This window comes from Morus notabilis, unplaced genomic scaffold (assembly GCF_000414095.1).
Source record: "Morus notabilis unplaced genomic scaffold, ASM41409v2 Scaffold1526, whole genome shotgun sequence".
NCBI lineage: Eukaryota > Viridiplantae > Streptophyta > Magnoliopsida > Rosales > Moraceae > Morus > Morus notabilis.
Window position 1 is genome coordinate 184738 of NW_010363878.1, and position 21442 is coordinate 206179.

A 21442-nucleotide genomic window follows, 5' to 3' on the forward strand; every position below is an offset into this window, starting at 1 on the left:
AAAAAATAATTACAAAAATATTTCTTTTTATTAGAGTGAAAATTATAGTTACAAATGTGTAAAAATTAACTAAACTCATTTTTTAATACTAAATAAGGGTAAAAATCATTTCAAACATTATAGCTTAGAAACATTTTATGATACTTGGAGGGGTATTTTTGTCATTTTCTTAAAATTTAATTGTCAACATTAATAGTCAACTCAAGGAGAGAGTGTCTGTGTAACTTTTTTTAAAAAACGAGAAGTGTTGATGTAATTAATTTTAATTAAGAGAGTATTTTTGTTATTTTAATAAAATAAAAAAGTGTCGTTGTAATATAAGCCTAAGAATAAAAAGACTGACTAAACCCTAAACCCAAAATATCTCCCAGCCTGCGCGCCACGCACAGAACCCGCCACTTCTTACATCGCACCATCTCTTGACACTGCGCTTCATGATTACAAATTAATTACGCGGAAAAAAAATTTGAAACTTGTAAAGAGAAAAGGCCCTGATTGCTCGGAGATTCGTCCCCAATTGGAGTAAATGGCGGGTAATGATGCAGTGGAAAATCTCAGGGGGCTCAGAATCACCTCCTTGGATGACGACGATGAAGAGGAAGAAGAACAAGAAGAAATCGCTATTGGCGACGACGATGAAGAAGAAGCAAATGATTATGTCGTTTTAGGTTTCGTCAAAAAGCCCAAGAACTCTCGTTCCCTTCTCCGCCATTTCTTTCCTTCCAAGGCTGGAGGCCTACCCGTATGTTATCGAAAGTCCCTAGCTTTTTGTTTTTTTGAAATTGTTTTTTTGAATTTTCTATTAAATTTATTAATTTTTTGTGGGTTTTTTAAGGCTTGGCTGGATCCTATAAATTTGCCTTCAGGAAGGTCTTTTCTTTGTGACATATGTGGAGAACCTTCGCAGTTCCTGCTTCAGGTATTTGAATTTTGATTATCTTTTTTTTTGTTATTTTCTTTAGTAAAAATACATTTTCAAGTTGTTTCATACCAGTAACTTTGTTTGAAGTTTCTATAATCGGATTACAGGTGGACTTGTTTATTCGAATATTATTTTTTTTTTTTATAGTAAAAATGGTTTCTTCAAGTTGATTACTCCCATAAACATTGTTTGGAATTTCATTGATTAGATTACACATTCGCTTATGTTGCAAACAATGGTCTATTTTCGTTTGATTCTTAGTTATATGCACCGGAGGATATGGAATATGCATTTCACCGGACGGTATTCGTGTTTATTTGCACATCATTCGTTTGTCTCCGCCGAGATCAACACGAGCAGTGGAAGCGCCATCCTGAAAAGCCTTCCAGAAGGTATTGCTTGTTGCTCCAAAGCGTATAGGTTTACGTATTTTTACATGTCCTACTTATTGGTGTTTCTGATTATCTGTCTATGGATGTTCCAGTGTGAAGGTTTTCCGTTGCCAATTACTGCGCAGAAATCCTTTCTACTCGAGTGAGCCCCCCAAAAAAGATGACAAGCCTTCTGGAGATGGAGGTAGATGTTAAATTTTTATCTCATTTGTAAGTTTGCTAAGTACCAAGAGAAGGTAGTTTTTGCAGCGTATAGTCGTGTGACTTTTTCCTTGGATATTCTTCTGTATTAGATTTCACTTCAGTATATTATGTCTTAGATAGACTGAATCATATATCTTAAACTAGAAGTCTTCAGAAAGTAATTATGCATGGCACCAACTTTCCATTACCAATTTTTCTCTTTCTCTACTTATGATGATGTGAAGAACATGATCGATTCACCGGGTTTTTAATAACAGTTTGGGATTTGGCTTTATATTTTAGTGGCACTAGGTGGTGTGATCCATAGAATTGATACGAAGGGCTACAATTTGTTTGTGTGCAATCTATTATTTTAGGTTGTGTTTCTAATTATTTTTTTTTCTTTTGATTAAAGTTTGTATAGGAACTTGTCTCTCCCTTCTTCTAAAATTATGTTCTTGATTATTGCATGTTCTAGCCACACTTTGTACTTGGTGTGGTACATGGAAAGGAATTAAACAGTGCCCTAGTTGCAAAAAGGCAAATTATTGCTCAGAGAAACATCAGGTAATTGGATTCATTAATTTGTTGGCATGTCCTTCATAGAGCAAGAATGAAAAAATGCCTTTTCTTATATAATATGATGTTTTTGGATATTTGTAGGTCAAGCATTCTCAATTAGGTCATGATTATGATTGTCAACGAGTGCGAGTTCCTTCTGATTCATGTGACAGCAGCCTCAGTGGTACTATAACCATGACTGTGGAACTACAAAAAGGTTGGTACTTGGTACATAGATGTTTTCAAGGCTTTGTATGGATGAACAAAAGAGAACGTGCTCAATGTAACATCTTCTTTACTTTCTGGCTTAGGAGGGTTTATTAATGAGCATATATTGTCTATAATTTCAATCTATAACTTTCTATTTCTTTGCAAGCAGTTGCGTGCACCACTATATGGCCAGAATTTAAAATCATACAGGAGGATGAAAGTGCATTTGACACACAAATGTCCGAGGATAATGGGAGTGCTAATTCATTGGTCACCAGGAACCGGACGGATGATACAATAATGTCCTTGATGAAGGAATTTGAGGTGAAAAATACCCTTTTTGTATTTTGAAACAACCGCTTTTATTTTCTCCAGATGGCATACAAGTTTGCCTTATAGAACATGCTAATGCGCCTCTCCTTTTTTGGGTCAATGAGCAGGGCGATGACGAGAGAAAAAGTTGGGCCTCCTTCGAAGAACGTATTTCCTTGGCCCCGGAACAGGTGTTAAGGTATTTGATACTCTTTACTAAAAGTTGCATAGGAGTTGCAACAATCCGCTGCACAATGGATCAAATAATAATTCCAAATTGTTGTTATTGGCCTTCTATACGCTGTTAAGTGTTATTTGCTATGTGCTGTTAATGAATGAAAACTACTCCAGCTGTTCCATATTCGTTCTTTGGTTGCATGTATAACAGGTATTGTAGAGATCCTGGTGCCAAACCACTCTGGCCCATGTCAAGTGGCCGGCCATCTAAGGATGATATTCCTAAATGCAGCTACTGCAATGGTCCTTTGCGTTTTGAATTCCAGGTATTGATTAGGAGCATTGGCATATTGCTTGAAGACTGGTAATGAGTCTGTCTAGGACAACATTAGAAGAAGTAAAACCTATAGCCTTTTAGTCATTATTTGGAACTTATATTTTTCAAAAGAGCTTAATGGGACAAGAGTAGTATTTAACTTTCATGTTGAGCAAAAAAAAAAAAAAAAAAAAAAAAAGTTAGCACAAAGTAAGTCTTATTTGGATTCTCATCGAAGTTTTAAGCTCTTCTTAGGAGAGGTTAAAAAAAAAAAAAAAAAAAGTTAGCACAAAGTAAGTCTTATTTGAATTCTCATAGAAGTTTTAAGCTTGTCTTAGGAGAGGTTTATTGAGTAGTTATCTGTATTTTGTGCCTTTGACTAAGATCTCTTTTGAAAAACTGATTAGGTCCTTCTGAAAGCCGTGTCAGATAGATCCTATATTTATTTTTTAAATTAATTTTAGATTGTCATTTTTCTCTCCCAACTAGATTCATTGATTACAGCCTTTTTGTTTTGATTCTTAATCTCGTGGGAAGATTGGCTAATGATCCTGTTGTTTTGGGTGGTCACAGATTTTGCCTCAGTTGCTATATTATTTCCGAGTGAGGAATGACGCGGACTCGCTCGATTGGGCTACGATTGCGGTGTATACGTGTGAGGCCTCTTGTGAGGCTGGTGTGGCTTACAAAGAAGAATATGCTTGGGTTCAACTCTCTTAGAGGATGTTTGGTTGGAGGATTCAAACCATGATTTGAATCATGGTTCATGGTTCGTTACAGTGTTTTCTCTCACAAAAAACACACGTAAATCGAAAATTGTTCTAATCACATGATTTTAATCCATGAACCAAACGTCTCCTAAGTAATTTGCAAATGTAATTCACTCAAGGATAACACTGTGTTCTTTATCCGTTTATAAGAACACACAAATTTTGTTTAATATTATTTTCTTCTTGAACCTTATTTAAGCGTGCATTTTCTTGGTTTGATGACTATTTTTCTGAAGCTTTATGATGTTAATGAGTTAGTATATAAACCTCCGTTTTTATTTTACTTTTTATTCTTAACGTTTATAATCTGAATTGACCGGTCTGATCAAAATTTCCCCACAAAAAAGTATATCATGTAATTTTTTTTTCCCTTTTCAAGGAGTAAACAAAATGCTACACATCTTGTTATTATTGTATTATTATCATTATTGTTATTTTGATGAATTGCTATTTTCTTATGATGCAAAGTAAAAAGATGTGAAGTATGCAAAGTAAAAAGAGTCAACGTTCTTCTCTACTTATCTCTATTTTTTTTAACTTACTTTTTTATCTCTTAATTTTTTTTTGAATCTAACAATACATAAAATAGTTAAAGTTCTTTGAGGTTGTCACGTAACAATCATTTCACTTATCTATCTTTTTTACTTTTTTTATCTTATTTTTTGTGAAATTTTGTTACATTAATTTTTTATGTTCTTTAAAAATATATTGTTCCTCACTTTACTCTTACGAGAGTAATTTTTTTTTTTTTGCATGTGTTTTTATTTTATTTTTGGGTGGTTAAAATAATTATCTTTAAATGTATCTTTGCTTAATTTTTATTTGTCAATTGTTATCTATAAATTCAAACTTAAATAGTTGTATAAATGAATTTTTTATTATTCGGTAAACAATAAATTTTTCAAGTGTCTTTAACACGACAATACGTGTAGAGCACGTTACAAAATTAATTTTTTTTTAAAAAAAAATATCTCTTTAACGCACTCATAAGAACGTTTAAAAAACAAATACATTTCTGGTTGTCATTAAAAAAAATGATTGCATTTGCAGTTCCAACTAGGAGTGTAAGGAATCACCCCGAACCCGACTACCTAACCCAAAAATTTAGGAGTTTTTTTTAGCCCAACCCATAATGGGCGGGTAGGGTCGCGGGCCTAAGCTCCATTACCCCTGACTAACCCTACCCAGTCGAAATAACCATCTGCACTTAAAAAAAACCCTACACGTCCTCAGTCCTCACCTACCTTTCTTATTTCTCATTCCTCTGCGCCCCCTGCCTCTTTGCCTCTCTCAAATCTGAGTCTCACTTAGCTTCTATTTCTTCTTCTTCTCACTTCCTCCGGTGTTCCTCCCCCTTCCTCTTATTCTCCTCAGACGACTCGTCGTTTCGAGCCGTCAGCCTCCAATATTTTTTGTCAAGATTTTTGGCAGTCAAGAATCAAGATTAAGCTACTTTGAGGTTGGGATTTTGTAACATTTCTGTAATAAGCCGAAAACCTTTTTCTTTATTAGAAGATTTTCGTTTGATTTTATTTTTCTATTTGTGAGATTCGTAGGGACTCCTTTCTAGGCTTCCACTGCGACTTCTAAAACTTGGCCACTGAGAAGGCGAGAACATTTGGTCTTCGCTAACCCAAAATACCATTCTCTTCAAGTTCAGGTATAGCTCGGTTTCATTTGTTCTCCTTCTTCTTGGATTTGTTGAATAAATTTGTTTGTCGATTCATTTGTTTTCGTTTGATATTGGATCAATTATTATGACAATTTTCAATTGTATTCGATGTTATTTTTAATTTGACAATGTTTTGATGTTGGATCGACAATGGCTGTGAAATCTTTTAATTTATGGACTCTTTCCCATAGTTTACCCATGGTCTCATGCAAAAGCAACAATTCAGCAAAGAATCATTCATTTTGGAGTTGGTTTACCGGTTGAAAAGTAGTTGAAATAAGCAAATTTAGAGTTGGTTTACCCGAAGTAACCCGGTTGACCCGAGGTTACCTGACGTAACCGAATGGTATACGGGTTTTAGGATTAATTAACATGTTGCGGCCTAGCATTTTCTCAAGCCGATTATAGCGGGTCGGCCCAAAACAAGCCCAAAAATTGACCCTACTTTCACCCCTAGTTCCAACAAAGCTGGACAAGACATAGAAGCATTACTCTTCATGACAAAGAGACAAGTTTTTAAGCGTTTGTAAATATTATCGACCAAGTGTATGAAGAGCACAAGTGCGACCCTTGTCAATAAACCACGTTTGCTTGCAAGTTGCAACATGGTAGAGCCGGCTAATTGGGCATTTGTGCTTCACTTGCTCTTTTACTATTCATAAAGAAGACAAGTCAATTATACAACGTGCTTTACATTATTTTTTATATTTTGTTTAAGATTTAAGATAAGATAAGATATAAAGTAGGTATAAAAATGCCAAAAATTGTTTTTGAAAAGAAAAAGAGAAAATATCTCAGTAGTTAAAAGGAAAGTTGAATTATAACCCCAAAAAAATTCAACAACTCAAAATATTTATTTTCGTCCTCTGACAAAAGAAAAATTGAGTTGCATAATACATCTCATTTTACATAATGTAATGTACCTTCTTAAAGAAATATGTAAGTAATACTTTTATCTTGATTGGGTTTCAGACACTGATTATAGCAATCCATTATTTATTATAATTTTGTTAGTTAAAAAAAGATAGTAGTAGTGTCTTTACACTCCAATTTAATGAATTTATTAGGATCACGGACGGAATAAAAAGAAACTTGACCTATAAAAATGAGAATTGATCTCTTGATGATAAGTGAGATCGATATCTAAATAATAAGTGAGAAAGTCTTAATAGATCGTCTTTTGCCGTTATGTCACCGTGATCGTTAGTGTAATCCTTAAATTAGGTACCAGGTTAAGGAGCATTTGTATGTAGCACTATCATATCCCTAGTGTAGTTAATGTTGGCTTTTGTACTTTTGAGAATTTAAATGTTAGGAACTTAGGTATTAATTAGGTCAAGCAGTACTATTGCGAATTTTTCAGAAAACGACAGTCCAAAAAATACCCCATCCGGATCCCTTGCTGCGTCAAAAGCCACCCAAAATTACAAACTTCTTAAAATTCGACCCAAACATTGTCATCGTTCACTGTCTCATGACTCATCCCTCTATTATATAATAATCATAGTCATTATACTGTTTGCTGAGTCACTCCATTATTTCTCGGAATTTCTCAGCCTCCAAGCTTTTCTCCTTCTTCCCAGTTCTCAGTTCTCAGTTCTCACTCACTTCAAGCTTTTCGTCTTCATCAATGGCGATGTACACCATCTCACGGCGGATACAGAACGGATCGTCGACCGTTGTCGTTTCGCGTTTCGCCACCTCTTTGAATTTGAGATACGCGACTTCGTTTCGAGAGGAAAGAGACACCTTTGGACCTATCCTTGTTCCGTCCGACAAGTTCCGTCCTTTTTCATAATTGTTTCTTATTCCAATCGAAATGGATCTCAGCTTTTCTTCAAATTGATCTTTATGTGTGTGGTTTTCAGGTATTGGGGTGCTCAAACTCAGAGATCGTTGCAGAATTTCGAAATCGGAGGAGAGCGTGAGCGTATGCCGGAGCCCATCATTCAGGCCTTCGGAACTCTAAAAAAATGTGCTGCCAAGGTTCTTTTTATTCGTCATTTGCTTTGTGATTGTCCTTTGTTGCACAGAATTATTGTTGATGTTATAAAGTTTACTTTTTTTTTGCGTACCACATGTTTGTTCTATTTCCTCAATTGCAGGTGAACTTGGAGTATGGTCTTGACCCAACTATAGGGAAAGCAATTATCCAGGCTGCCCAAGAAGTAGCCGATGGCAAGCTGAATGATCATTTTCCGCTTGTTGTATGGCAGACTGGCAGTGGCACTCAAAGTAACATGAATGCCAATGAGGTTAATGCTCATTCATAACTTTTCCTTTTCTTCATTCCTTACATCATGTATGGGTCCTATCAAATTACTCTTCTCTTTTTGCAAGTAAACACATGAAAAGGTGGGAAATGGATACTTTTTTATCTTTCCCTATCCCATTCATGACAAGAAACATGTCTTAGGTGCTTTTGGTAGTTGTACTTAATTTTTTTTACAAGGTTATGCTCAAGATCCAAATGAAACTTTATCTGGAATATGATCATTAATGTGATTTTTGCGGTCTGGTGCCAGGTTATTGCAAACAGAGCGGCTGAAATTCTCGGCCGTAAGTGTGGGGACAAGTTTGTGCACCCAAATGACCATGTTAACCGGTCTCAGTCTTCTAATGATACATTCCCCACTGTAAGCCTTTTCTATGGTGCCCATAATATTTGAGACAAGACTGCAACAATTTTTTATGTTCAATATTTGCTGTTCATATTGCCCTTTTTTTATTTTTATTTTTTTATAGCTAATTCATCAGTTTCTTGACACATTTCTAAGAGGTCTGCAAATTCTTTGTGCAGGTCATGCACATTGCCGCTGCATTGGAGATCAATTCAAGATTAATACCAAATTTGAAAACCTTGTATAATACTTTAGATTCGAAGGTGTTACTTTTGTTGTTTTCATTAAAAGAAAATGAGATGTGATAGCTAATTTACAAGCATGTTTCAATGACCATGATGTTTTAATTCTCTGTTATTGTTTAAACAGTCTATTGAGTTCGGGGATATCGTTAAAATTGGACGTACTCATACTCAAGATGCTACTCCGTTAACTCTCGGGCAAGAGTTCAGTGGCTATACTACACAAGTAAGTTGTATTTTCTGTGGAACCGACAGTTTTGCTTCTTGAGATGGTGTACTCAGATAGGTTTGTTCTTTGGCTGCAGGTGAAGTATGGAATTGACAGAATTGTGTGCACTCTCCCTCGCCTGTATCAGGTATTCTATTTCTATTGCCAATTTCTTCTCCCTTTCCCTCCCTTTTTGTCCTTTTTAGAATTGGTTGTAACTTATTGCACTGTGATTTGAGCAGCTTGCACAGGGTGGTACTGCTGTAGGGACAGGATTGAACACGAAGAAAGGGTATGTGAAACTTTGATTTGGAAACACAGTTGGAGTCACTGAAACTTGGGATAAAAGTAGAAAGTGTTGAATTGACTCAGTATATATAGTTGATAAATCTCTGTATTTTCTTGTGTGTTGATGCTATACTCTTTTAGAGTAGGAACTCGATTCGTTGGTGGTTTACTGTAGTAAATTCAACCTTCGTTATTCTATGAGTTTCTGTTGTTTTATTATGCTTAGCATGATGATGTCCACATATTTGATCGTCGTGTAGGTTTGATGTGAAAATAGCTAATGCAGTAGCTGAGGAAACAGGCTTGCCCTTCGTGACTGCAGAAAACAAGTTTGAAGCATTGGTTAGTCTCCAGTAAAAATATGCAGTCTCCTCCTTTTATTTACTCGTGGTGGGAAGGGACATTATACATGATTGAACAGTTCCCCCATGCAGCAAAATATTTTCTATGCTCAATTATTTTGTTTTTTACCAGGCTGCTCATGATGCTTTTGTTGAAGCTAGTGGAGCCCTCAACACAGTTGCTACTTCCTTAATGAAGATTGCTAATGACATACGCTTATTGGGAAGGTTGTTTTTTTTCTGTTGGATATAGATGTTTTTTTCCTTCTCTCCTACTCCCTGTTTTACATGTCTTAAGATTTTTACGTTCTGTGCTCGTACAGTGGTCCAAGATGTGGCCTAGGTGAGCTCATTCTTCCTGAAAACGAGCCTGGAAGCAGTATAATGCCTGTAAATCCTCTTTTGGTCCCCTTGCAAAAGCTTTTTTTGTGTATTTTATTCCCATTAAACCTGTCATTTTGACCAAGGCATATTCTCTTTCAGGGGAAGGTCAACCCTACTCAGTGTGAGGCTCTCACGATGGTGTGTGCTCAGGTAAATTAGATTGTGATGGATTTTAGTTGGTCAAACAATTGAGGAAGTCACCAGCCTTCTGTTATTTTAAAGTTGCGATGTCAGAAAAACACAGTACTATGACGAGTCGACTGCCTGCAATATTTTTGTAAAGTAGTATCAGTATCATTGGGGGTCTTTCTTATGTATTGCAGGTTATGGGCAACCATGTGGCCATTACAGTTGGTGGATCAAATGGTCACTTTGAGCTTAATGTATTCAAGCCATTAATTGCTAACGGTCTCTTGCATGTAAGTCTTGTCTTTTTTATGCTGTCATCATTTCCTGCTATAATGCACTTCTTTGCTAATACATTTTTTTTTTCAATTTTGTTTTGAACTCTTAACGGGCAGTCAGTGAGATTGCTTGGGGATGCCTCTGCTTCATTTGAAAAGAATTGTGTCCGAGGAATTCAAGCTAATAGGGAGAGAATTGCGAAATTACTTCATGAGGTTAGTTTGTTCTTGTTAACGACACAACTGTTGCATGCCTATGTGATATCTTAAATCCCAAAGCTAATGGATTATCTGTTGGTGTTTGGACATTTTGCTTGCAGTCTTTGATGCTCGTGACATCCTTGAACCCTGTAAGTTTCAACCTCTGTCAAGGACATCATTCCTACATTTTCTTATTTATAATGCGTTTAATGCTGAGTTACTTTCCTGCCTTTTCTACAGAAAATCGGGTACGATAACGCTGCAGCTGTTGCTAAAACAGCCCACAAAGAGGGTTGTACATTGAAGGTGATGATTCCTTCCCTTGTTTAGGCAATAATGAAGACTTTTCGTTATTGCTTTGGACATTTTGATATCTATGATGTCAAATCTTGCTTTTGAAGGGCTATAATATCAAATCTTTTTACAATATAATTCTGCAGGAAGCTGCATTGAAACTTGGAGTGCTTTCCAGTGAAGAATTTGATACTCTTGTTGTGCCCGAGAAGATGATTGGTCCCTCAGACTGACCGGCTTATGGAGATCCGAAGCTGTTATTTATCAATTTCCCTGATTTCAGCAACAATCGCTGTAATTGTCATTTTCGGATGGATTTTTCTCTGCGAGTTGGATGAGGAGATTCTGACTCTAAAGCACTGTTATTATAAGTTTGATAGAACAATTATCTTGGAGGTTTTAGCCATGATTGATTTTGGTCCGGTTGATAAGTGATTGTGTCAATAAAATAAAAGCCTCCCCAATTTTTAGCCGGACAATGTATTCGGGAATTTACTCGCCAGAAATAAGAAGATGTGGATGGCCCTTTTGTTTTCTCTCTTATTTTCGTTTACTTATTTTGGAATAAAGATGTATGGAAATTGAGTGCGAAATGCTCAGGTATTGAATGAATTGTTTCTCGCACATTGTAATTTATGATTTTGTCCTATGCAGGCAGCAAAATTTAGAGGCAAGCTTGAATTTATTAGATATACAATATCAATCTATAAACAGACTGTATCCATTTACTTTTTTTTATTTTTTTTATTTTTTTGCATTCATAAAGACATGCATAAATGCTTAAACTTCATACTTTGCTACTAGAAAAGACGACTACTTTCTTTGCTATATTTTATTCTAATATCTATAAGTACCATATGGACTCAAAATTCACTATGAAATTGTAATATTCCGCGATAGTTGTATGCGTATTTTATGCAGACCCATAATGATTTATCTTCACTTGGAACCCGAATAACACAAACTTTAGACAACAACCTTGCAACTCAACGTGGCAGGGTCCCACACTGCTGGAAGAAGGAACTTCCGGCCGTTAACACCGTAAGCATTGTAACTTGCATTGCTCGCCTTATCCAGCAGCAACTTCCCAGGGAATCCCGGAAAAGCTCCTTCGCCAAATTTCCCTGAACAAGCCGTGACAGCCTCAAGCGGCGCTTGAACATCTCCTTGGTAGTAGCCATTCTTAAAGGGGTTTGTGGCAGCTCCGGCAAGGACGGTTGCGATGTTTATGACCACGCCGTCAATGCCAACATTATTAGGAGCTACGAGGGGCTTGAACGGCGGGCCATAGGCGGGTACTGCATAAGGCCAAGCACAAAAACCGGGGCACTGCAACGAAGCGTCTCCAACATGTCCAAAAACCACTTTATAACCCTTTGTAGGTATGGTTTTGGTGTCGTGAAAACCACAAGAGCTCATGCAAAAACGCTCCACGGTGACGTCCCTAGAGGTCAAAACCAAGTATATGCCATTAGGGTCAAATGGCAGCACATTGGTTTCTATCTTGTTTTGGACCAAGTCAGCTATCTGGGCACGCTTGATGTTCTTCCCTGAAGAATATTTATCTCCGATTTGTTTGACAAGCCTGACGGTACCGGGGACCGAGCTACCGGCTTTGTCCTTGTAAGATTGGATTGTTTTCCACCATTTTGAGACGGTTGGTGGTCGTTGTTTTCTTGAAATGGAAAGATCACTTGAAGGGCTGAAGGAAGCAAAGAAATCTGTAATGGTGGTTTTGTCCTTTTGGGAAATATGTCCGTACCAAATGAGGTACACATTGATGGTACCGGAATTGGTTAGGAGGGGTCCTCCATGGTAAGTGAGTTGGTTTGTTTTTGTGGTGGTATGCAAAGAAGAAGGATGGCTTTGCTTTACGTTGAGACCATTTGAGCCTGTTGTTAAGGCAAGAGCAACAACAATGGCGAGAGAGATCATCAAGAGATGAGATTTCTCTACTATTATCATCTTCGACATTTCTTAGATAAGATTTGTTTTTTTTCTCCTTTTGAGAGTGATTAGTGGCAATTCATTTTGGGACATTTTATAGATGGAAAATGGGGCCTATAATTCACCGCCGGATTAACTTGGATTGGGATATTAGGTGCATTATTGTTGTAGGATTTGCCTAACTTGACCTTTGATTTGATTCTTCGTGAAAAATAAATTTGCCTAACTTGACCTTTGATTTGATTCTTCGTGAAAAATTAACTTCTTTTCTAATTTTAATTTGCCTATGGATAAATCCAAATTTCTGGTAGTAGTATGTAGTTTTAATTTAGTGATCGAAAATTGTGGTCCTTGAAGATTTTGGGTACAAAATACCCTCATCATTAAAAATTTAGATTGTCAAATTTGAACAAGTTACTAAATATAAAGCGCTTTCAATATTGACTTGTTCAACGTTAGAATCTGACCCTACAAAGATATATGACGTAAAGTGTTTGCTTGTAATATGGTTGATGATTAACGCAATTGTGTACAGCAGAATTCTAGTTCAATCAGATGTATAGTTAAAGAAAAGATCTATTGCAGGAAAAAAAAAATCTAAACTTCGAACTTTGTTACAGCCTCTTTGTTCATGAATACGTATATCCTAATAAAAATTTGGCAACAAATCCACTTTGAAAAAGTTGACCACTTTAATTACTCAAATATGTTAGCAAGAAAAAAAAAAAAAAACCTCGAATATCATCATTTTCTTGAGTATCTTATATTTATATCAGACATACATGATAACACAAGCCCGAGCCCTTGGTTATGACTGCCTAACTAGTTACAATAATTTGTAAAATAAATATATGAGATTCTTTGATACGCCTGGCGTACCGGTAAGTCATATTTTTTTAACTGTTAGATTTGCGTATTTTTTAACTTTTACATGGTTTTATGCATATTCGACAGATATAAAACCTGACTTACAAGTATGTTGGCGTACCAAAGAAGATCTAAATAAATATTAACTTTCCCTAGTAAGTATTTTTTTCTTAGACATCACGCAAGCAAATAGTACTATTGGGCAACTTCAACGCTCATTGCTAATACATTCGATGTATTAATACACTTTACGCTAGCGAAAAACCGTGAAATTTCACCTGCATGAAAATGATTGAAACACCATACACACACAATCACATATTTCATGATCGTATATATATATATATATATATATATATATGTGTATACTATTTACATATCTTAATTAACACTGTCAATTCTTGCATGGGCTCCACGTGATTAATGCTTGTGATCATCGAAAAGCACGGCCAGCCAACTTATGATTGCTAAGTGCTGAAAGTAATATATCATTTGCCTGCGATAATTAGCTAAATTAATGGAACCTTAATTTGTTTATCTTCAATGTGGGAAAAAAAAAAGAGACGGATTTGACTTCTAATTATTTGTTGTCTGTGATCTCAAGTTTTGGCCATTAATCAATTATTCCAAGCGTACGTACATCACCATTCTCATGCACGTCGACATAATTAACTCTAAACTCTCTCTACACTACATATATCCACTAATGAAATACACGTGAGATTTGATTTTTGGATATCTACACGCCACGACAGTGTACCAACTGGTGTAATTTAATTAGCCTTTCCAAAACTGATCAATCATGATTATATTGGCCGACTTGAGAAAAATTCTCAATTATTTGATTTGCCGACGTTTTATGAGAGAATTTCGTTTCATGTTCTTGTATATAGTATATGACATAGCACATATGATAGATTCTTCATTATCTTTCAATATCCTAAATTTATTATTAATATTTAGCAACATTTTCTTTGATAAAAGATAATATTGAGTAATATTTGGCACTTTGTGTCGTGGTTCATTTAAGTGTTACTATCAAAGACTCACAACCGGCGAGCTTAGCTGATCATGTGTATTTGTTTAATTTCAAGTTACTCTCTATCGAAATTCGATAATTATGGTTCAAGTTGAGCTGTTGAGGTAAGATCCGTAGTCCCCTCCCAAATTCGCAACTAAGATGGACTTTAATGCAAAAACGACACTGAAAGGGACAATGAAACGAGAGACGGATACGAAAAAACGACAACAATGTTAAAATGACAAAAATAATAATAATAAAGACAGCAAAATGCCACCAAGAAAGGTGCGTAACTGATCAGGATAAACGAAAACTATCTTGCATGACAATAAAATAAAAATGACAAGATAAAAAATGAAAAACGACATAGAGTAGAAAACGACAATACACAACCCAGAAAACAAAAACTAAAAAAAAAATCAAACGGCATAAATGTAAAAACGACAATAATAAATTAATAATAATGCAGAAACACAATTAATAGAGGCAACAAAATGAAGAACAATTTTAAAAAATAAACGACAACAATGTGAAAAGGGAAAGGATAACATAGAAACGACAAGGATTATTTTCACCAATAGTTCCAATTTTAGTGTAATTCCTACTTTGTCCTCTAGATTTTGGAAACTCTAATTTTGCCCCCTTAGCTTGATTGACAATACGTTAAATAGAAGTGTAAAATGACAAATATATCCCAATTATTTTCAGCCGTTGATCAATTCTATTCAATCTCAACCGTCTATTGGTTTTAAGTTGCTGCTTAGAGAAAGGAGGGAAAACGAGACAACCTAGTGACAGAGCAGCCCCCATCCACCGCCGGCCGCCCCTGTCCCAGCCGCGAGCTCGTCTCCTCCGACCAGCGCGTCCCCCACCGCGCCAACCACCGTTTCCCGGCCTCTCGAAGCCACCGCGCCACCCCGCGCTCGTCTCTCTCTCTCTCTAGTCTCAGGTTCGCTCAGGTTCTCTCGCTTTATCTCACTATTATTTATGAACCCAAAAATTCAGCATTTTTAAGAAAACAATTCCAACTTTATAGACCTTAATAAAAGCTAAATTTCTCTTAGCTTACTAGTAATTTTCTTTTCGCTACGAACACGCCAAATTTAGATTTTAGAAGAAGAGTAGACAGTATTTATGGGAATTTGATAAAAAGATTATTATTATTATTATTATTATTATTATTTTTTGTTGAGATAAGTATTGTCACGAATATGTGGATTTCATGTCTATTATTTCAGGGCTGTTTCAATAAGCTAAAGACGAGAAAAATGGAGATGCCTATGGAGAATTTGTTGAGGTAAAAGTTTTCCATGTCATGTTTTAATGTACTATTTTAGCAAATCTTGTTTTAGAATTTGTTTATGCTGAGATTGTAATTTGGTTTTCCTTTCATTGCTGTTGGTAGTTTGGGTGATGATGGTGGTGATAGCAACACATTGATCTTGCAAAGTAAGAAAAAGAATAAAAAGAAGGGCATGAAGCAGGTATGACTTAAAAAAAAAAAAAAAATCTTTCCTTTGCTGTATTTCAAACTAAGATTTTATTTTTATTTTTTAGGAGTGTGAAAAACGGAAGACCGAGGCAACCCCAAAATTGAGCAAATCACAGAAGAGGAAGCTAAAGAAATTGGAGGTTGGTTTGTGTATACTTTTGCATTTGTGATTTCACTTGGATTAAGTTGAGCATATTTGGGATAACTTGCTTATCACTTGTGCGCAGGAAGAGAAGGAAAAGGCACTTTTGCTGTCGAAAAGCCTCGAAACCTTACAGTACGTAGTTCTGCAATTTTTCTTAAAATTATATCCAAGTAAATGACTCACGAGTGATGAATTTTTGTAGGAAATATGAGATTCCAGACGGTGCATTTTCTCTTCTGAAGTCGTCTAGAAACATTGGTCAGGTTTGTTTTTTGTGCACATATCATGTTTGTATTTAGCAATGTACTAAAATTGTGTTGGAGCAATTTTTTTTTTTTTTTTTGATAGTTAATATATGTAGGCTGAAACTGTGAAGAGAAAACGTAGGAGGGTGGTAGAATGTACTGCTGAAGTTCCACATAGTGATCAACCACTTGAGAAAATGGATGCTGACGGTGTTCTTACTGAGAGTGAAACCGAGTTGGATGAACAGTATTTGAGTCAGGATCTTTACAAGAATGATCAGGTGCAGCCAACCGTGGTGGAAAGAGGACTCCCAGAAAATGCTATTCTTTCTTTGTGCTCGTCCCAGCATCCAGTTGATGGCAATGAGCCCGGTGTGAATGATCAATATGTGGCTGATGATTGCAGAAAAAGCACAAACTTAATGGTATGTAATCATTCAGTTGTGGCAGGTAGAGTGTATATTGGCTGAATGAAATTACATTATAGGAACATGATTTACGGATTAATAGAGAGTGGTTCTAGATAACTAGAATCAAGTCCCTTTTAATTTCTTGGTGTGTGTTTGTTGAAAATTGTTTTTTAACTTGTTGCTTTGAAGACGCTCGAACATGTTAGTTGGGTGTAGATAGATGCTTATGTTGACAACTTAATCAGTAAACATGTATGTTGAGAATAATCCATAAGGCTCTTCGATTTTGCGTCTTTGTTTCTGGATCTGATACGCAAACATGAACTTCTTTCATAGTTCATTTCCTTCAGACTTGGTTCTGATTTCTGCGTATATGGAGTGTTATGTTTAATAGTTAGAGATGAATATCCATGGACCACTCTTAGGTTTCTTTCACAGTTTAGAGGTTTTTGTCAAAGGAAGACCTTTGTGAACACTTTGAATGGTAACTATGACGCTTCTTAATTTTTTTTTTTTTTTTTTTTTTTAATTCATCGCCAAGCATTGCATCTCATAAGGAACTTGTAATTTGTTTTAAAATTCCTAAATTGCATCTTAAGTTTCATCATTTCATGGTTCCTCCAGAAGCTTGTGTTTCACTTAAAGCTTATAGCACGCTCGCGTGCGTATCTTACTAATTTTGACTGTTTATTTCTCTGTTTATATTTTTTGCTTGTTGTGTGTTGTGCTTGATATAATATGAAGATGAAATGCGAAAGGGGAACTGTATTCTAATTATCTATCAATAATGACTATTGTTTTTTAACTGAACATTTGGAATTTTACTTGGTACAGGATAGGACCATTGAGAGCCTAAAAGTGGAGCTTAATAGTACAACACCAACTGTAGTGCACGTATCAAGGCCAGCCGATGTTGAGAAAACGAGGAAGGATCTTCCAATTGTCATGATGGAGCAGGAGATAATGGAAGCTATCAATTACCATTTAACTGTCATTATATGTGGAGAGACTGGGTGTGGTAAAACTACCCAAGTTCCTCAAGTAAGGATCTTGTACTTTATCCCAATTTTTCTTGGAACTTTCCAAGGCGCAAATTTTTACTACTTTGATGTTTTGTAGTTCCTTTATGAAGCTGGATTTGGTTCAAGACAATATGTTGCTCGAGGCGGTACTATTGGTGTTACCCAACCGCGCCGTGTTGCTGTTCTTGCCACGGCTAAGCGGGTTGCACATGAGCTCGGGCTCTCCCTTGGTAAAGAGGTTGGGTTTCAAGTTAGGTATGACAAAAAGATTGGCCACAATAGCTCAATCAAGTTTATGACAGATGGGATTTTGCTACGAGAACTTCAGGTTTTCTGTCCACTCGCTATTGCAATTTTTTTTAATGTGGCATGAGTCGAGCGATTATGCATACAAGTGTTATAATTTGTCACGCCATATTATTTGCTGCGCTCTTCGTAATTTACCTTTAGTCTGCTTGTGTGGTGATTGCTTTATAAGAGAAGTACGCAATGAACAATTATTGAATGCTCTCAAATTAAATTCTTAAGAAGACAATAGAGAAGCAAGTAATAAATAAGTTTGGAAGAAAAGGGTTCTTTTAAAGACGAAGTTGGAATATTAAACCTTTAAATGTAGCTATTATTAAGTTTTGTGTGCGCGCGCGCGCATTTGTCACATATGCTTTAAAAAGTTGGCTCCACACTCGTTTAATAATTGTCCTTTTTTTTTTTTTTACCCAGAATGATTTTTTGTTAAGGCATTACTCTGTTATAGTTCTGGACGAGGCTCATGAGAGAAGCTTGAACACAGACATTCTTGTTGGAATGCTTTCACGTGTAATTCAAGGCCGTGAGGTATAGTGCTATTATGATCTTTTTACTTGCTGCATAAATTGAGTTTTATCCCTATTTTTCAATTATTTTCCTCACTAATATCTTGCATTCTTTTGCAGAAAATATATGCACAGCAGCAAAAATTAATGCTTTCGGGGCAAACTATAAGTCCTGAAAATCAGATTTTCCCGTTAAGACTTGTGCTGATGAGTGCTACATTGCGAGTGGAGGACTTCATTTCTGGTAAAAGGTTATTTAGCAATCCTCCCCCCGTGCTTGAAGTTCCTACCAGACAATTTCCAGTCACTACACATTTCTCAAAAAGAACAGAGATTGTGGATTATATTGGCCAAGCATATAAAAAGGTCTTAGCAATTCACAAGAGGCTGCCACAAGGAGGTATACTAGTCTTTGTCACTGGTCAGAGAGAAGTTGAATATTTGTGTCGAAAGCTACGTAGAGCTTCAAAGGAACTCATATCGAGGGCATCAAAAGGAAAGGTTGAGACTGATCAAGCAGTCACCAAGATTGAATCTGTTGAGGGAATAAGCATGGAGGAGATCAATGAAGCTTTTGATGCTCGTGGACATTCAGAGCAGCAGGAAACTGACATGTTTCGCTCAAATGATGATGATGATGATTCTAATAGATACGAGGATGAATTGGATTTTTTAAATGATTTAGAATCAGATAGCGAATTGGAAATTATGGATGATAATGAGGAGTCATTGCAAGAAAAAACAGCGGAAATTCATGATGGTAATCTCATGGAGGTGAACCTTGTTTCACTGAAAGCTGCATTTGAAGCTTTGGAAGGACAGGCTGCCTTAAACTGTAGTTCTGATGGAATACAGCCTGGCCCAGTTACTCAGGAAGCTTGCTTAGACCAAACCAATCCTATCGCTGAAAAAACAAGTGGGGGTGAAAATGGTTCATCTGTCGGTGCCCTGTGTGTTCTTCCTCTATATGCCATGTTGCCTGCAGCAGCACAGCTACGTGTATTTGATGATGTCAAGGAAGGGGAGAGGCTTGTTGTTGTGGCAACAAATGTTGCTGAAACCTCTTTAACTATTCCCGGAATAAAGTATGTTGTTGATACAGGAAGGGAGAAAGTGAAAAAGTACAACTCCTCCAATGGCATGGAAACATATGAAGTTCAGTGGATAAGTAAGGCTTCAGCTTCTCAACGTGCAGGAAGAGCTGGAAGAACCAGTCCTGGCCATTGTTACCGTCTATATTCTTCGGCAGTCTACAACAACACATTCCCTGATTTTTCTCTTGCTGAAATATTAAAAGTACCAGTTGAGGGTGTTGTCCTTCTCATGAAATCCATGCACATTGATAAGGTTGGTACTAGCTTTTTGTGGTCTTAGGTTTGGTTCTCATCATTAGCATAAATCTTCAACATAACGACTTCACTATAATTCCTTATCTCTTTGATTCTTGTGATGACCTTGTTTTGTCTGTGCTCACAGGTTGCCAATTTTCCATTTCCAACTCCTCCTCAGGCTGCTGCATTGATTGAAGCAGAACGCTGTTTGAAGGTTCTTGAGGCTCTTGATAGTGATGGAAAGCTTACAGCTTTAGGGAAGGCCATGTCTCGCTATCCCATGAGTCCTCGACACTCGAGGATGCTCCTTACTGTTATTCAGATAATGAGGAAGAAGAAAAGTGACTCTCGACCTAATTTGGTTTTAGCATACGCGATTGCAGCAGCTGCAGCTTTGAGCTTGTCAAATCCTTTCGTCCTGCAGTTGGAAAATAGTAATAGTAACACTAGTAAAAGCGACTTGGACCAAGATGGGGGGAGTCTTGACGCTTTAGAGAACAATAAAGTCTTGGACAAGGAAAAATTGAAGAGGAAGAAACTAAAAGAAGCTGCAAAAACATATCGGGAAAAATTCTCTAATCCCTGTAGCGATGCTCTATCTGTAGCCTATGCTTTGCAATGTTTCGAACTCGCGGAAAGCCCAATGGACTTCTGCAATGAGAGCTACCTACACCTTAAAACCATGGAGGAAATGTCCAAGCTGAGAAAGCAGTTACTTCAGCTGGTATTTAGTCATACTGATGATTGTGATCTTGAGCAGGAGTTTTCGTGGACCTACGGTACTCTAGAGGATGTGGAACAATCTTGGAGGGCGTCCTACAATAAGCACCCTCTTTCACTCCTCGAGGAAGAGCTCTTAGGCCAATCCATATGTGCTGGTTGGGCAGACAGAGTTGCAAAACGCATAAGAAGAATTTCAAAGTCATTGGAAGATGAAGGGAAAGTTCATGCGGTTCGTTATCAGGCCTGCGCGGTCAAAGAAAATGTGTTTCTTCATCGTTGGTCATTTGTCTCTAATTCAGCTCCGGAGTTTTTAGTTTATAGTGAGCTGCTACAGACAAAACGGCCCTACATGCATGGAGTGACGAGGGTAAAACCAGAATGGCTTGTTGAGTATGCTCGTTCTCTATGCACTTTCTCTGCGCCTTCCACAGACACCAAGCCTTATTATGATCCTAGAACTGACCAAGTTCTGCATTATGTTGTTCCGACTTTCGGGCCTCATTTATGGAAACTTGCACAACATAGCTTGCCCATTAGCGATGTTAACCAAAGAGTGGTGGTTTTCGCTTACGCTTTGCTTGAAGGGCAGGTGTTGCCGTGCTTAAGATCTGTTCGCAAGTTCATGGCAGCTCCGCCCGCCAGCATTTTGAGGCCAGAGGCATCGGGCCAAAGACGGGTAGGAAACTTGTTGACCAAGTTAAAGGTCAAGTTCGTAGATAGTTGTGCCAAATTAAGTGGGGTCTGGATGGAGAGCCCCAGGGAACTATATTCCGAAATCCTGGACTGGTTTCAGGAGGGTTTCCGCAACACGTTTGAAGTGCTTTGGTCACAGATGCTGAGTGAAGCCCTTTTAGAGCCCAAGAACGGTTTCCCAAGAAGTCAAAAGAGTTTCCAAAGAACGAAAAAAAAAAAAAAAAAACAAGAGTTAA

General features: G+C 36.9%; 4 protein-coding genes across 4 annotated transcripts; 3 read left to right on the forward strand and 1 right to left on the reverse strand.

Annotated features, from left to right (window-relative positions):
• Positions 1 to 363: 363 nt before the first annotated feature.
• Positions 364 to 3821, forward strand: LOC21390879 (programmed cell death protein 2). Its single transcript, XM_010105110.2, has 10 exons — positions 364 to 742; positions 836 to 919; positions 1184 to 1314; positions 1407 to 1498; positions 1976 to 2064; positions 2161 to 2275; positions 2438 to 2592; positions 2709 to 2779; positions 2969 to 3083; positions 3647 to 3821. The coding sequence occupies exons 1-10, from the start codon at positions 527 to 529 to the stop codon at positions 3791 to 3793; spliced, it is 1215 nt and encodes a 404-aa protein (XP_010103412.1). The 5' UTR covers positions 364 to 526; the 3' UTR covers positions 3794 to 3821.
• Positions 3822 to 6969: 3148 nt separating this feature from the next.
• Positions 6970 to 11191, forward strand: LOC21390880 (fumarate hydratase 1, mitochondrial). The gene is made up of 17 exons (XM_010105111.2): positions 6970 to 7294; positions 7384 to 7501; positions 7621 to 7770; positions 8041 to 8151; positions 8316 to 8399; positions 8506 to 8604; positions 8684 to 8734; positions 8829 to 8878; positions 9135 to 9216; positions 9349 to 9443; positions 9539 to 9605; positions 9699 to 9749; positions 9923 to 10018; positions 10121 to 10219; positions 10324 to 10353; positions 10445 to 10510; positions 10645 to 11191. Exons 1-17 carry the CDS (start codon positions 7146 to 7148, stop codon positions 10729 to 10731), a joined length of 1485 nt encoding a protein of 494 aa, XP_010103413.1. The 5' UTR covers positions 6970 to 7145; the 3' UTR covers positions 10732 to 11191.
• LOC21390881 (protein EXORDIUM-like 2) lies at positions 11152 to 12494 on the reverse strand. Its single transcript, XM_010105112.2, has one exon. The coding sequence runs from the start codon at positions 12470 to 12472 to the stop codon at positions 11465 to 11467; it is 1008 nt and encodes a 335-aa protein (XP_010103414.1). The 5' UTR covers positions 12473 to 12494; the 3' UTR covers positions 11152 to 11464.
• Positions 12495 to 15138: 2644 nt separating this feature from the next.
• Positions 15139 to 21438, forward strand: LOC21390882 (ATP-dependent RNA helicase DEAH13; the record flags this gene model as incomplete). Its single annotated transcript, XM_024170101.1, has 12 exons — positions 15139 to 15282; positions 15572 to 15630; positions 15739 to 15817; positions 15891 to 15965; positions 16053 to 16102; positions 16173 to 16233; positions 16332 to 16640; positions 17460 to 17666; positions 17745 to 17975; positions 18368 to 18481; positions 18580 to 19806; positions 19936 to 21438. Coding segments are annotated over exons 2-12 (3885 nt in total), but the record flags the coding sequence as incomplete, so codon positions are not given.
• Between the last annotated feature and the right edge of the window lie 4 nt (positions 21439 to 21442).

Bases quoted from the DNA above. Each gene is read 5' to 3' on its own strand.
- LOC21390881 (XM_010105112.2), bottom strand. From the start codon at position 12,472: ATGTCGAAGATGATAATAGTAGAGAAATCTCATCTCTTGATGATCTCT.
- LOC21390880 (XM_010105111.2), top strand. From the start codon at position 7,146: ATGGCGATGTACACCATCTCACGGCGGATACAGAACGGATCGTCGACC. The intron at 7,295-7,383 runs GTTCCGTCCTTT...TGTGGTTTTCAG, and splicing joins ATCCTTGTTCCGTCCGACAA to GTATTGGGGTGCTCAAACTC. The intron at 9,606-9,698 runs GTAAATCCTCTT...ATTCTCTTTCAG, and splicing joins CTGGAAGCAGTATAATGCCT to GGGAAGGTCAACCCTACTCA.
- LOC21390879 (XM_010105110.2), top strand. From the start codon at position 527: ATGGCGGGTAATGATGCAGTGGAAAATCTCAGGGGGCTCAGAATCACC. The intron at 1,499-1,975 runs GTAGATGTTAAA...TGCATGTTCTAG, and splicing joins CAAGCCTTCTGGAGATGGAG to CCACACTTTGTACTTGGTGT. The intron at 2,276-2,437 runs GTTGGTACTTGG...CTTTGCAAGCAG, and splicing joins GACTGTGGAACTACAAAAAG to TTGCGTGCACCACTATATGG.